The sequence below is a fragment of the Meriones unguiculatus genome, chromosome 2, assembly GCF_030254825.1.
Source record: "Meriones unguiculatus strain TT.TT164.6M chromosome 2, Bangor_MerUng_6.1, whole genome shotgun sequence".
Classification (NCBI taxonomy): Eukaryota; Metazoa; Chordata; class Mammalia; order Rodentia; family Muridae; genus Meriones; species Meriones unguiculatus.
This window is the reverse complement of record NC_083350.1, coordinates 172240549-172256042: the sequence shown is the minus strand read 5'-3', so window position 1 is coordinate 172256042 and position 15494 is coordinate 172240549. Positions and strand designations below refer to the sequence as shown.

Here is a 15494-nt window from a genome sequence, read left to right as displayed (position 1 = left end):
AGACAAAAATAACACCTCAATAACAGTAAAAATATTGAAAATTTTGCTTTTCCTGGGGCCAAGAAGTGATTTATGAGACAATTACTTTTTGACACTTATAAAATCATTACTTTCTATCTGGTATTAAAAGAAGTACATACATATAAAATAAACACATAAATATTGTAAACTGTATGTTACTATGATTGTGTGAGAGGGAGAAGACAGAAGAGAGAGAGAGAGAGAGAGAGAGAGAGAGAGAGAGCTGAGTGTGGAAGCACATGCTGTTAATCCCAGTACTTGGAGGCAGAGGCAGGTGCATCTCTATGAGTACAAGGCAAGCCAGTTAATAAGACCTTTTCTCTAAATCAAAAAAAAAAACAAAAAAAAAACAAAACCAAGTCTCTAGAAAGATCAGAAACTACTAGGTTCCAGAATGGGCAGAGAAGAGGTCTTATGGGATAGGAGTATTTTTTACTGTAAACCTTTGGGAAGGTTAATTTTAACTGTCAACTTAACACAGTTCAGAATCCTGGGGGCAGGGTGGGGGATGTAAACGTCTAAAAATGTCTTTGAGGGATTATTTTGATAGCATTCATTCAGGTGGGAAGACCCTCACTGAGTGTGGAAGGCATCAGTTCACATGCTAGGTCCTCAAAAAAGAAAACACGAGCTGAGCAGAAGCAAGCACACATTGATGCATTGCTCTCTTACTGCCTGAAATCACCTTAAGAATGCTTGTGCTGTCTCAAGGACTCAGAAATGGCTGTGGGAAACTAAATGAGGTTTTCCCAAGCCATTCTGTCATAATGGCTTTCCTCTTCTCTTTAATATGCAAATACGGACACACAGCAGCATTACCATACTTAGTCCACAGCTTTGAAACACTGAACCTATGGGGGTGGGAAATGGGATGGAAGGCATGGTAAACAGAAAACAATCCTATGAAATATCCATTTCCCAAGATTTTCCCTTCATTGCAAACATTTTCACACTTAAAAGTTGCTGTTTTCCAACATGTCAATAAGCGTCCAACCACAGCCCAGAGGCTAACATGTGCCCACTCTACCCAAGGAGCCGGAGGACTGCCTCTCCTGCTCTCCTCAGAAAGCTGGTAGAGTGCTGGGTGTCAGCAGGATGGATCTTGGGAAGAGCCTCATCATTTTGAACTGGCAACAATGGTTTGCCCTGCTGGTGGTCTGCCCAATGTGGTGTGTTAAACGCTTTCCTTTGAGAAGACCAGAATTTGAGTGTGTGCTAAGTGGACTCAAGTGAAAACCTTGGACCCTGAGTTTCTCTTGGTTTTGCTCTGCTCAGTTTGGTTTTTTTGAGCCATGGTCTCCATACACAGTGCAGGCTAACCTCAAACTTGGGACTCCTGTCTCAGTCTCCCAGGGTGGGGACAGCATGTCCCGGGCACAGACAGCCTGAGCTCCTCAGGTGCTGTGACAGCTTCCTGGGGAGGGATCGATTCTGGGCGGTTCCTCTGGAAGCTCACACATGGGCTCCTCCAGATTATCTCATGTGCCTTTTCCCTTTGCCTAGTGTTCTCAGTGGAAAGCCGTGAGTGAATGCTAAATTTTGTTAATTCCAGTGAGCTACCAAACCTATGAGAATAATCTTAAAAACTTGACACATTTTAATAACATACACACCCCTCTTTATGGTGGTTAGCAACATATACTTGACTTTATTTAGGGCTAAACCGAGTGTTCTCAATTCATCAAGGCTAAGCTGCTAACTCCTGTAAGTACGTCACAGAACTCACAATACAAGATAAGACCCAGTTTAACACGTCAATGAAAATCAATAAGGACCCTCAGCTGCAATAGGGTTCTTTCTTGTTTGTGATTTATTGAGTTTACATTTACGTTATTGAACATAACATCTTATGTTCAATAATTACCTATCCGATCTCTGCTATGCATAACAAGTGGTTTAAAATGATCAATGTCTTTTTAACAATATATAAAATTTACCATTTTAACCATTTTGAAGCATATAACTCAATAACATTCATAATGCTTTATAACTCTTATCATTATCCATCTTTAAAACTAAACAGTTATCTCTAAAATGAAGGCTAGCGACTCATGCGGTCACTTATTTCTGTCTTTCTGAGACAGGGCACTCACTCCGTAGACCAGGCTACTCACTGTGTAGGGAAGGAGAACCCTGAATTAGTGGGAACTGTCCTGTGTCAGCCTCCAGATACCGGGATTACAGGCCTGGGGCCTCCACACTCAGCTCAATACTCTACTTTCTATACATTGGACTACCTTGGTATACACATAAACAAAATCATAAAAAGAACTAACTTAGAAGTTTGGCATATTTCACTAAAATGTCTTCATAGTTAATTTATGCTGTCACATTCCTCACAATCTTACTTTTTTATGGATAAAAAATACGTGTACAGACTGTATAATTTTTATACATTTGTTTCATTAAGGATTGAGTCTACCCTTAGACTGTGTGGATGCTGCTTCTAGAGGTCCAGCTAAGCCAGCTGGGACCCTTCTTTCACAGAGCGTGCCTCAGGGAGAGGCCATCCTTTTCTCACAATGGTTGGTACATTTCTTCCAGGAAGGCAAGAGGGCTTGAACTTCTCCACATCCAAACCAATACATGCTTTCTGGGCTCTTTCTTTTTTTGTCTACTTGTTTGGTCCTAACTAACATTCATCTTCATGGCATGAACGATACCTCACTGGAGCTTTGATTTGCATTTTTCTAGTGATTAGTACTGAAGAGCATCTTTTCATGCACTGACACGAATATCTTCTTTGGGGAAATGTTTATTCAAAAGTCTCTGGCAAGAATCTTTACTTTTATGGACATCAATATACTACATTACATACTTTTACTCAGATTTCATTAATAAAGCCCATTAACAAATGAATCATGTTCTCTACCCCCAAATCAATCCTTTTTTATAATTTAAGATTTGTTTTGAGGCACTGGAAAGATGGCTCATCAATTAAGAGCACTAGCTGCTCCTCCAGAGGACCTGGTTCAACTCCCAGCACCCACATGGCCACTCACAACCGTCTGCCACTCCAGTTCCAGGGATACAACGTCTTCCTCTGGCCTCCAAACATACTGCCTGCAGGCAAACCACTCATACACATTACGAAAAGATTATTTTGGGAGCACTTGCCTTTAAATCAGAAACTGAGGGGATTTTCTCTTCCAGGAACAGCTCACCAAGCTGCTCATCTGAATTAGCAACACATTCGATTAGCTCCTGCCGGTGGTCAGCTGCTGCGGCCCTCAGTTCAGCTGGAATCTCACCATATCGAACAATCTGACTAAGAAAAAGAAGGAGTTACTTTAGAAACTCCAGGAATGTTCCGCTAAACACGTAAGGCATCAAAGATGTGGCTAACACCCACGGTGTTTTGTTAATGCTAAGCGCTCTGAGGCATCTGCACTCAAACAGCAAACAAGACAGCATGCATCTTCCAATTCAGACAACACAGTGGGCAAAGACACTTCAGTGGACCAAGAAATTTGCTCAAGAATGTGGTAAAGGAAGAGCCTAAACTCGACAGTCAGCTTCAAGGGAAACAAAGCAGTGTCCCTGGTGTTGTAACAGGCATCACAGTCTATTTTCACACAAATCAACTTTCTCAGAATGATGCATGATGAAACGTAAAAATGCTTCCCAATTTAATACAAACAGCTTATCTTATTCTAGAGATTAAACCGAGCTACAGGACACAAGGTCAAAACAATGACTTGGGAGCCAGGTGTGGTGCCACATGCCTTTCAGTGAGTTCGAGAAGAGCCTGGTCTTGTGGCGATTTCCAGGCCAGGCAAGGCTACACAGAGAGAACTTGTCTCCAAAAAAAAAAAAAAAAAAACACCAACAATAACAAAACCTCAGAAAAGTAGAAAAGTTATCAATTAAATAAGGGATTAAAATTCTTCTCAGTATCGCTACAGGCCTATTTTTACTGCCAGCTAACTGAAAAACAAAGTACCATTTATTTAATACCTGAATCACAACCGCATGAAACTAGAGATCTGTTAACTCTCACACCATAAGAAAGTTTCTCTTATCTGCACTTTTAGATGAGAAAGCTAGTTTAAACAGGCTAAGTTATTATCAGCTCATTTTCAAGCTAATCCACATGAAGCCTGAGGTTTTGAAAATTTTATTAACAAGGGAACTAAGATCTGAAGGCTTTAAGACTTAAAGGCTTTTGTCTAGTCTGGTGCACACCACCTGTCTTGAAGGGCGTGGGAGTGTGGGGACTGGGGTGGGCTCTGAGGAAGAACCCTGCTGTGCAGCCAGAGCTGGCCTTAAGCTTGCTCCTGACTCAGCCTCTCCCTGCTAGAAGGACAGACTTGTGCCATCAGGTCTGGCTTTCCACTAGGAAATAAATGGCTTGACATACACTGGGGCTGATGCTGTTAAGCATCGAGCGCGCTACACCTTTCCATTGTTAGAGTTGGTGCGTTTACTCCTTTCCTCTTCAGCCCGCACATCAGCAGTTCTCAGCCTGGGGCTCCTGACCCCTTTGAGGGCCACATATCAGATGTCCTGCATAGCAGGTATTTACATTACAACTCATAACAGTAGCAAAATTACAGTTATGAAGTTGCAACAAAAATAATTTTACGGTTGGGGCCACCACAACATGAGGAACTGTGTTAAAGGGTCTCAGTATCAGGCAGGATGAGAGCCCCTGCTCTACATGAATTGAGAATTGCTGTTGAGATTGAAGAATGCATTATGCTGGTTCCATTTCTTACTCCAAATTGGGATATTCTAAATAAAAGGTTGTGTGGTCAGCTTTGTTCTTTCCAGGGAAAGAGTAAACTGTCTAGGATCCATTGTGTGGCTCACACCTTTAATGTCAGCACAGGAAGCAGAAGTAGCAGAGCTCTGTGAATTTAGAGAAGAGAGCCAGCCAAAGCTACACAATGAGTATGTCTCAAAACAAAATTCTGATATGGTCAAGAGAGTTTTCAAGAGGCCTTCCTTCCAACAGGTTAGCAGGAAACCCTCAGAAAGGAGCCTTGGGAAGCCACTGGGATCTTCCTTAGGGCCAAGGACCCTGACTCCTACACTGTCTAGAGCACTGTTACTCAAACTGTAGTTTTTAATGTTCTATATCTATATCACCTGAGAAGTTTCCAGAATTACAAATTTCATTCCCTAGCTAAGACTTACTAAATCAAAATCATGTAGGTAAACCCAGAAATGTGCTGTAACACACCCTTCAGATGTTTTAACACAATTATGACTTTCTTTTTAGATTTATTTCATGCATAAGCATGTTTTACTCACATGTATGTCTGTGTAACATATGAATGCCTGGTGCCCAAGGAGGTCAGAAGGGTGCGCCGCATCCTCTGAATTGGGGTTACAGACACTTGTGAGCCTCAAGTGCTAGGAACTGAGCCCAGGTCCTCTGCAGATGCAGAGAGCTTGGAATTGCTGAGCCAGCTCTCTAGCCCCTTTATCTTATTTTTTTGACACAGGGTCATTCCTGAATTGGTCTTGATTTGGCTAGACTGGCTGGTCACATGTCTCTCCCCCAGGACTGGGACTAGAGATTTGTGCTCCCACACTGGGCTTTTAAGTGGGTACTGGGGATTCAATTTCGGATCCTCATGCTTCTGTGGCAGGCACTCTACTTATAGGACATCTTCTCCAGGCTAATTTTGTTATCTTATGAAGCATGTCAGACAAGTATTTATAATCTCTATTTTCTCCGACTTTTTATCATAAAACTCAGGCTTTATAAAGAAATGCAACTTTAAGTCAGGCATGGTGGCACATGTCTTTGATCTGAGCTTTTAGGAGGGAGATGCAGCTTTTAGAGGGAGATGAGTTCAAGAACAGCCAGAGCAAGGTAGACAGGCCCTGCCTCAAAACTAAATAAATAAATAAATAAAGCAACTCTAGGTGCTGCAAACTGAAATAAGCAATGACCCGAAAGAACTGAAGGCTCCTTTCATAGCATGGTGGCACACCCCTGAATCCCCAGCGATGGGCGGCTGAGGCCAGACCATGCAGTCTAGCCTGTGTTCTCCCGCTGAGCTACACCCCCAGCCCAACACAGTCATTTCCCAGCTACAACTGGGCTACGTAGGAGACTTTACAAAAGTAAGGGTGGGACGCATGCATGCACAACTAAGGTGATCTGTGTAGTCCAGAGTAGTGACACGTCCTCTCTCTACCTCTCTCTAGAATGAATGCTAATTTTAAGTCATTAAAAATCACCTGAAAAACTAGCACTCAAGCACATTTCAAAAAGATAATTAGTTGAAGCTTAACATATGTCTTCCTTTTCTTTGCTGTTTTCCAAAATGTAAGGTGTTAGTGGTGTGTTCTGCACTTACCCAAAGTCGCCATCAAAGTAAATGGCGCGTTCCTCGATGAGGTCTATGAGACCCTGGAAGTCGCCCTCCAGACCAATGGGCAGCTGCATTAATGCTGCATTGTGGTTCAGCTTGGATCTGAAAGATGGAAGAGTCGTTTGCCTCTTCTCTCAAAATTATTTTAAAAGTGACAAAAAGCAAAAACAATGTTGGACGTCAGAGAACTGAGAAGGGCGCTAGCGGCATGTCAGGAGAGAACAGGCATCTAAGTCAAGGGGCTAAAAAGGCAGCCACATGTGAACAACGAAGAACCCCAAATAACCTTCCACCCCGACCCCGAATATGCTCCTCCAGAAGAAGGGAAAGACAAGCAACTGCCGGTGACCAGGACATTAGAAGACAGTGGATAGCACAGCCTAGTTCTCATTCCGAAATCAAGTGACGGAAAGGCAGCAGTGCAGAGGGAGCTCCTGGAGGAACCGCCCATCAGCTGTAGCTGGCACATGCAAATGAAGAGCCTGCAGTTGCAGCAGCGACTCTACCTTGAGAGGACATATGCTCTCGCTGACTGTTTCATATAATCTCGGTCTCCCTGTGTAACTATACATAGCTAAGAGTTACGAGCATTTGAAGAAAGCCAGGAACCTACAGAATGGTAATATCTTGGACTGGAGAGATGGCTCAGCGGTTAAAAGTACTTGCTGTTCTACGGGACCTTAATTTGTTTCTGGGCACCTCTTGGGGAGTTTACAACTGCTTATACAGCGCCAGGAAACCCAACACCTCCTTCTCGCCTCCCGGGACATATATACCTACACACACACACACACACACACACACACACACACACACACACATAAATAAAAATTTAACATATACACACAGAGATAGACATAGATATATGATTTATTTACTTTCACGTGGTGTTTTGCCTGCATGTATTATCTCTGTGAGGGGGCCAGATCCCCTGGGACCAGAATTACAGACAGTTGTGAGCTGCCATATGGATGCTGGGAATTGAAGCACGTCCTCTGGAAGAGTAGCCAGTGCTCTTAACCACTGAGCCATCTTTCCAGTCCCCTAAAAATATTTTTTTAAAAAAAACGTGTTAATATCCAAGAATAGTTACCGGAGGAAAGAAAATTTAAATCAAGATTTTGTAGTGCCGGGGATTAAAGAAGGCGGAAAGTACTCTACCACTGAGCTACACCCCCAGAACAAATTTAGAAATACGAAAAGTACCTCTAGGAAAAGATATTACAGTAAATGAAAATTTATGGAAATTAGCTACATAATTGCTGAATATTTTAAAATGGCTAAATAACAGAAAAGACTATCAAATTCAGAGCTAAAAATTAACCTCAAAAATTACTCAATACAATTGCTCAACTGCTGGAGACACTTGCCATGAAGGTTTGACAACTCAAAATGAAATCGCTGGCCCCACGTGAAGGCGGAAGAAGAGCAAACCACACAGCCGTCCTCCGATACGTGTGAGCAGCACGGGGCTCAGCACTCAACACGCACACACATGTTCAACACACACAGTAACAAGAAATAAACAGAAAGGAGTCCTCTTATGGGCCAGTGCATAAGAAGAGGGAGAGAGAGCAGTGACACAGAAGAAGCCAGCAAATGAAGGCCGGATCCAGTAGCCCCAAAATCGGCTTCATGGGAGTTCCAAACTGAGAAAAGACAAACAGGAGTCAGACAAAGGACCAAAGTAATCGAGTCATGTAGAAAGAGAAGGTTCTCAGAAATCAGAAAAAATATTGCTGGAGAGAGTTCATCTACTAGCAACCACGAGTAAAATAAGAACCAAAAAATGTTTATTTTTACCAAGAAAGCAGTTTAAATACCCAAGAAAGATAAACATTACTTTCACATATTCAACTACATTCTGGTCAGATTTGCTGTCATGAGATGACCACTCTCAGCCCACTGACTACACAGGTTCCGGCCCGTCCATCAGCCCTGCTGTGTAAATCTGACAGGGGCATGACAGCCACATCCGGAACGTTTGTTAAGACCTAAACCTCCTCCAGTTTATCCTCGAGCACCTGCAGTTTCCCGGACAGCAGCACAGCAGCATACACTGCCCGGCTGTTTTCTGGAATCATCACCTACCCTAGAAACAGAAGATACATTTCCCCACTTCAGAGGCGGCAGCTGATGAACCGCAGGGTAGGTTAAAGCACTGAGACTATGCTCCATTTCCTACGAAATGCAGTTTTGAGTCAAGAAAAAACCTTTAGGATACAACTGAATAAGTGACCTAACTGCCCTGAGTTTGAAGTCCAGCATAGCTGAGGCTCAGTACCTCATTTGTTGAAGGGCCCTGGCTGGGTTGGAGCCCATCCGGTCCAGTTTGTTAATGAAGGTCAAAAACGGGACGTTGTAGCGCTTCATTTGCCGGCTCACAGTCATGGTCTGGCACTGCACCCCGCCGACGGCACACAGAACCAGGATTGCACCGTCCAACACCCGCAGGGCCCGCTCCACTTCTATTGTGAAGTCCACGTGGCCTAAATGAGGCAAAGCAGTATGGGAGAGGTTTAAGTTAAGGAACAGTTTGAATTTTCAATATGTGAACCATTTGTCCTTGTTAGGTTGCCCATTGCTGCGATAAAACAGCAAAAAGAGAACAAGGAGTAAGAGTTTATTTGGCAATCCCTCATCAGGAGAAGACAAGGTAGGAATCAAGGCAGGAATGGAAGCAAAGGTATTGGCTGCTCACTCACTTGCTCCTCACGGCTAGCTCAGCACAATCTGTTATAGACCCAAGACCATCTGTCTAAGGGGTAATGACCCAGGGCGCTGGCCCAAAGAGTGGCCTACAGGCAACACCACGCAGATATTTCCACCATTAAGGTCTCTGCTCCCACCTGACTCTAGCTTGTATCAAGGTGACAAAAAACTAACCAAGACAATCTTGCCAACCTTGTCAACCTTGCATACCAATACAACAGTCTTAAACAATAATCTTTCCTTTCCTGCTTATCCTCAAGATCTCATGTTAATATTACTATCGCAATATAAAACATAACTATAAAACATAACATTAAAAGTCTCAGTCTTTGGGATCCCAGGGTCTCTTTCAGAAGTCTAAAGCCTCTCCTGAATATCCTAGATGTCCTAGCTGTGGGTTTCTGAAAAATAAAAACACAAGTTAAATACTTGCTTACTCTTAAGAAGGAAGAGTCAGACACAGCCACACTTCAGCAGAGGGCTTGGGCAGCTCCAGTGCTCTGGCCTTCCAGCCACACACAGGTTCTCTCCTAGGCTCAGGCCAGCTCCACTCCACAGCTGCCCGCAGTCCTCAGTGGCCACTGCACAGATACCTCCAAAATGCTGGGGTCTCCCCTGAAAACCAGGCTGCATCTTCACTACGGCCTCTCCTGGGATCTCTCGGGGCGAACCCTGCCACATGGCCCTGTCAACCCTGGACCTTCTGCAATGGAGGCTGCACACACACCAATGGCCGCGCACACTGCTGCGCCTCAGCTGCTCTCCAAGAACCCTTCACGCCTTCAAAGCCAGTACTAACTGGATGGCTCTTACGCACTGCCATGTCCAGCTGCCAGCAATGACATGCAATCTTGGTCTCCCTTGAACAGCACAGCTTCTGTGCGCTGACCCTGGGGGAATATTCCCAGATTTCACCTCAGTGATGCTGGTTTCTTCTTACATTATTGCTAATTTCTCACGTCCAGCTGACCAGTATTGACGTCTCAGCAAAGCAAATGTTTTACTTTACTTTTACTTTGCTTATTAATCACAACTGATCCTTTAGCCCCAGCTGAGCAGACACCGCATGGTATTCTTAATTCAGAAAGCAAGTGGCCCTCACAAAGTCTTTGCTTCCCTCTAAATGTCACAATGCAGGCCTCTCTCGCTACAGTTCTTTCAGCATTCCTACTTCCTAAGCACCCTCAATAGCTCATCAGATTCTGACCACCCAATGACTTTCTCAGCTCAAGGTTCCAAAGCCCTTCCACAGTCCTCTCTAAAAACAACATGGTCAGGTCCGTCACAGCAGTAACAACAACCTGTACCAAGTTCTCTATTAGTCTGTTTCCTTTTTCTTTGATAAAGCACTGACCAAAAGCAATTTGGCAAGGAAAGGGTTTATTTGCCTTCTAGACTACAGCCCATCGTCAGGGAAACCAAAGCAGAAACTGTGGAGGATGCTTACAGACTCGCTCAGCCCACCTTTTTATATGTCTCGGGACCACCTGGGTGCACACAGGGAGGGAGTTGGGGGATTGTGGTGCCCGTGGCCTTGGCCCTCTATCAGTTAGTAAAATGCTCCATAAATAAACCTACAGGCAATCTGACAAGTTGACAAAACTAACTAACCTGAACACTATTAAAAATTTTCAGTCTAGCGGGGCGTGGTGGCACAAGCCTCTACTCCCAGCCACTTGGGGAGGCAGAGACTGGTGGATCTCTGTGAGTTCGAGGCCATACTGGTCTACAAAGTCCAGAACAGCGAAGGCTACACGGGAAAATGCTGTCTTGAAACAAAACAAAACAAAAAGAAGAAAAATAAAACAAAAAAAGTTTTACTCTCTGCTCATTACATTATCTTTAAATTGTAATGTAGATTCCTCATGTCATCAGTTTTATGCAGCCGGCATCAGGTTTAAGGCTTAATACAATTCCTTTAAAGGGTCCTAGGGAACGCTAGAACATGCTAAAGGCGAGAGCACTTCTTACTTTCTCGTGTTATTTCTCAAAGAAGCAACATACAGGTGAAGTGCTGTAAGTCCCAAGTCTGGCAGGAATTCAGTTTTGTACTTGTAAAATTTGATACTCAAAGATGAACTGGGACATAGTAGGAAAAAGAACTACATTTATTTTTGCCCAAAGAAACTCCCCAACAAAGGGCTGGCCTACCTGGAGTATCTATGATGTTGATATTAACAAAGGGCTGGCCTACCTGGAGTATCTATGATGTTGATATTAACAAAGGGCTGGCCTACCTGGAGTATCTATGATGTTGATATTAACAAAGGGCTGGCCTACCTGGAGTATCTATGATGTTGATATTAACGTCTCTCCACATGGTGTAGGTAGCTGCTGACTGAATAGTGATTCCTCTCTGCCTCTCCAGCTCCATGGAATCCATGACAGCACCAACCCCATCTTTACCTTTCACCTAAACACAAGCACAAAAATTCAGATTTTTATGTTCTTCATCCCAAGAAAGAAACGTTTACTGAAACGGAACCAGAAAACAGAGCTAACCTAACTGTGGGAGAAGCCCGATCTTCTAACCGTGTATTTCTTAGGACCATTAGCTGATGATGGGTTTCCTGCCTCAGCTACCATGCTTGTGTTTCCTCCTGAGCAGCTGACAAGTGTTTGGGGCAGCCATGTCCCCCTCTGCACTGCCGGCTGCTGGCGCTGCATAGTCTGTGAACTGACGGAATTGGGGCAGCAGGGCTCTCTCAGCTGCTCCACTTGGACTCTGAGGCACAAAAGGATGGTGGTCAGCATTTAAAGTGTAGGCTTTAGCGGATGCTCTTCACCCCAACAACAGTTCACACTGAGAGTTAAGTTACTCCATGGTATAGCAGGATCTGAGTACAATATTTTAAAAAGCGCTTTTCTGGAGGGTTTGCAGTATAGCTTATATTCAGTGCTCTGAAAGGAAATTCCTCAAAGGAAGCTGTGTCTGGCTGTGAACGCCACACTCCTGGAAGGAATCTGTGTACAGGGACGGCTGGGCCATTGAATTTCTGTAGTGCGGAGAGATTGGAGTTTTGCAGGTTCAAGGCTAATGGCCTTCTGTTGGACTAGTTTTAGCCTTCTGGGACAATGGTGCCTTGCCCTGATCTGTAGCTGAAATAATACCTCATGGGAAGAAACTAACGCCTCTTAGAAGCTAGGAACTTAGCAAAGCACGAGCTTCTCCCAATCCTAGAGCTAAGACTGTCATCAGCGAGCATCGTAGGCTTAAAGAACGGTTTCCCGTCGCAGTGAGCTGCCTCTCCGGGGCACCCACCAGTGCATTTTAAACTTGCCTTGTTTCATGACTCTTTGTTCTGTAAAACTAAATCATCATGATATTGCTTGCAGGCTGGAACATGAAATTTGTGATAACCTAAATCTGTTTCTGAGCCATGATCACTCAACATGGCTCCAGAATAACTCTTTATTTCCTTTAAGATGAGAGCTGTAGTTTTTTATATCAACAACACCTTCCAAAATTCACTTCCCATTTAACATTATAAGCCTGGACCCTTCATTAAAATGGCTAAGACTGTTGTTAGCAGCTGTGTAAAGGTCCATGATACTGACTCAACATTTACTCAGGATCCTCACAGTGATCACTTCTAGAGAGATTATCCTGTAACATTTCAAGACAGCTTGACCTCTCCTTTCTGCACAACAGTTCTCAACCGGTGGGTCGTGACCCATCTGGGTGAAATGGTCCTGGGTAGAAGGACACTTCCATAGAGGCTGCCTAAGACCACTGGACAACACAGATATGTACATTACGGTTCAAACCATAGCAAAATCAGTTACAAAATAGCAATGAAAATAATTTTATGGTTCAGGGGTGTCATCAAAACAGGAGGAGCTGTATTAAAGGGTCGCGTCGTGAGGAAGGTTGAGAACCACTGCTCTGCGCCCACTGTTTTCATCTTAACACAAGGTTTTGTGGAACTTATAAAAACTGTAACTACAAAGCAACAGAAGCCAAGCTCCTACAGCTCGGGAAGCAGCCATCAGCCACGCACCTCATGCATCATGGCAATCCTGCCAGTGTAGTAGAGCACCCGCTCCGTTAAGGTCGTCTTCCCAGAGTCAATGTGGGCCGAGATCCCAATATTTCGTATTTTTTCATTGGGAATTGTTCCTGAGGAGCACCATCGGTAGGCCGTCCAGTTAGCCTGAAGAGCAGATTTTAAAAGCTCGATTTAACACACCTTTTAGAAGAGAGCACAGTTCAAATGGGAACTCTAGACTTTTTTTTTTTTTTTTTTTTTTTTTGCTCAACCTCAATGCAAGGGATTCATTATATACAGAGTCCTGGATTTAATTCCCAATAGTAATCAAAACTAAAAGTAGTACAGACACTACTGCTAAATGTTAGTGTTAAACTTTTTAGTGTTTGTGTGTGTGTGTGTGTGTTTTACTCACAGGCACATCTGTGCACCACAGGCAGGCTCGGTGCCCGAGGTCAGAAAAGGGCCTTGGAAGTGGAGATATGGGTGGCTCCAGGTAAACATGAGAGTTGGGAAAAAACCCTTCCTACGGAAGAGCAGTCACAGGGAGGTCAGAGACAATTTGAAGGACTCCATTCTTGCCCCTCCACGGTGAGGGTCCCGAGATGGACGCTCAGTTTGTCATATTTGGCAACTACCCATACACCTGAGCCATCTTGTCTACCCCAAACCTAAGTTTTAAAACACACACTATTATAAAATCAGAACCTCTCAGAACCACTTTAGTAAGAAATACAAGGTTTTTCTGGGTGGTAGTGGCACACGCCTTTAATCCGAGCACTTGCCAGGCAGAAGCAGGAGGATCTCCAAGTTCAAGGCCAGCCTGGTCTACAGAGTAAGTTCCAGGACAGCCAGGGCTACACAGAGAAACCTGTTTCAAAAACAAAAAACAAAACAAACAAACAAACAAAGAACAAGTTTTAGATTAAATTGTACCTAAGGTTATCTGTCTTCCCCTGTCCTGTAGTTCACGGCTATCAAGGACAGACTCGGTCTACACAATTAACAGCCTCAAGACAACCCCCAGAAGGTTTGCAACTTTATCTGCACGATAGCAAGGAAGCTCCGATTTGGGTGGTGGTTGTTCCTGGCAACTTCACTGTGAGGAGAGGGGATGTGTTCATTCAATCAAAACCAAACCGCACACCCAAACGCTTTGCAACCACTTCTGGAAGAGGGAAACTGACAACATGTCAAAGGAGACAGGTGACCAGTGCTTAAGCCACGGGGACATTTGGCTCCAAAATAAACGAGGTCCATGACAGGTAAGGGGTCACCATCGACCAGTGGCCACCCTACCCTGAGGGTTTCACTCCAAAGACTGTTACAAAGTTTAATCTACACACCTAACTGGGAAATACGAGCGGAGCAGCGCACCGGGAAGTTGAGCGTCAGATCACAGAACACAGGAACCGCTCGCTCAGAGAGCATCCAACCATCCAGCAATCAGAAAAGCGCTGGATAACGAATCAGAAACAATCAGAAAAGCGCTGGATAACGAATCAGAAACCCGGGGCTCCAGCCCCGGGACACTAACTTTCACCTGACCTTCACTCGGGGTACTTTTCTTTAAAGTGGATCATCCCCATCAGGAGGCGGGGGACCCCAGCGCAGAGCTGCGGGTCGCAAGGCCAAGCTGGCATGCGGGTACCCCGGGGCTTTCGGGGCTCGGGACGCTGCAGCTCAGCAGCCCGGGGGAGGAAGGGGTGTCGCCCGCCCGCCGCCTGCCCGGAAGGCTCGCCGGCACCAGTACCTGCTTCCCCGGCCAGCCCAGGACCGCAGGGACCCGAGGGAGCGGCCCGCGACCCAGGGACGCGGCGACTCGCAGCAGCCGCATGACAAGTCCGGAACAGCCACTCGCAGATATCCCCGCTCCGCGGTGCTCGGCGCGGGCAGCCCAGCGGGAAGCGCTCAAAGTCACGCCAGCCACCCGAGCCGCGGGAGCACTTCCGGGGGGAAGGTCAGGAGCGGGGCTGGAGGAAGGCAAAGGGAGAGGAGCCTCTGTCGGAGCGCGGTGTGGCGCGCCCTCTGCCGGTCAGGAGGAGAAAGCGCAGCTCGTACCGCGGATTGTCACAGGGAGGTGGCATTTCTACTGAGTGGGGGTAGTCTGGTCCCTTTGTCTTTAGAGGAAAATTAATAATAATGAAAAGCACCGCTGTGCAAGAAAAAAAAAATGCGCCCGGTGTGGTGGCACACGCCTTTCATAAGAACACTTTCGCGGGCAGAGCTAGGCGGAGTTCCAAGCTAGCCTGGTTTACACACAGGGTTCCAGGCCAGTCACCACTAGACAGTGAGACTGGGTTTCAACAAAACGAAACAAAAGCAGCAAATATTAAACATGGTCGCTTCACCAGCATAGCAATGGGGAAAATATTTATGACAGTTTAAGTGGAAGAATTCCACAAGATGCCAACATTAGTACAGTACAGAAAGTATGGGGGAA

At 45.0% G+C, this 15494-nt stretch overlaps 1 protein-coding gene across 2 annotated transcripts in view; it reads right to left on the bottom strand.

Annotated features, from left to right (window-relative positions):
- Positions 1–15011, bottom strand: part of Gfm1 (G elongation factor mitochondrial 1) — a 45922-nt gene extending 30911 nt beyond the window's left edge. Inside the window, exons 1-6 of one of the 2 annotated variants that reach the window (XM_021659627.2) lie at positions 14805–15011; positions 13064–13216; positions 11343–11475; positions 8635–8839; positions 6336–6452; positions 3139–3289 (exon numbers count right to left, since the gene is read on the bottom strand). In XM_021659627.2, the coding sequence (XP_021515302.2) occupies positions 3139–3289; positions 6336–6452; positions 8635–8839; positions 11343–11475; positions 13064–13216; positions 14805–14888 (843 nt within the window). In that variant the 5' untranslated portion in view covers positions 14889–15011. Of the gene's footprint in view, positions 1–3138; positions 3290–6335; positions 6453–8634; positions 8840–11213; positions 11240–11342; positions 11476–13063; positions 13217–14804 lie in introns of those variants that run through there. The other variant, XM_060378407.1, reaches the window with a different exon arrangement.
- Between the last annotated feature and the right edge of the window lie 483 nt (positions 15012–15494).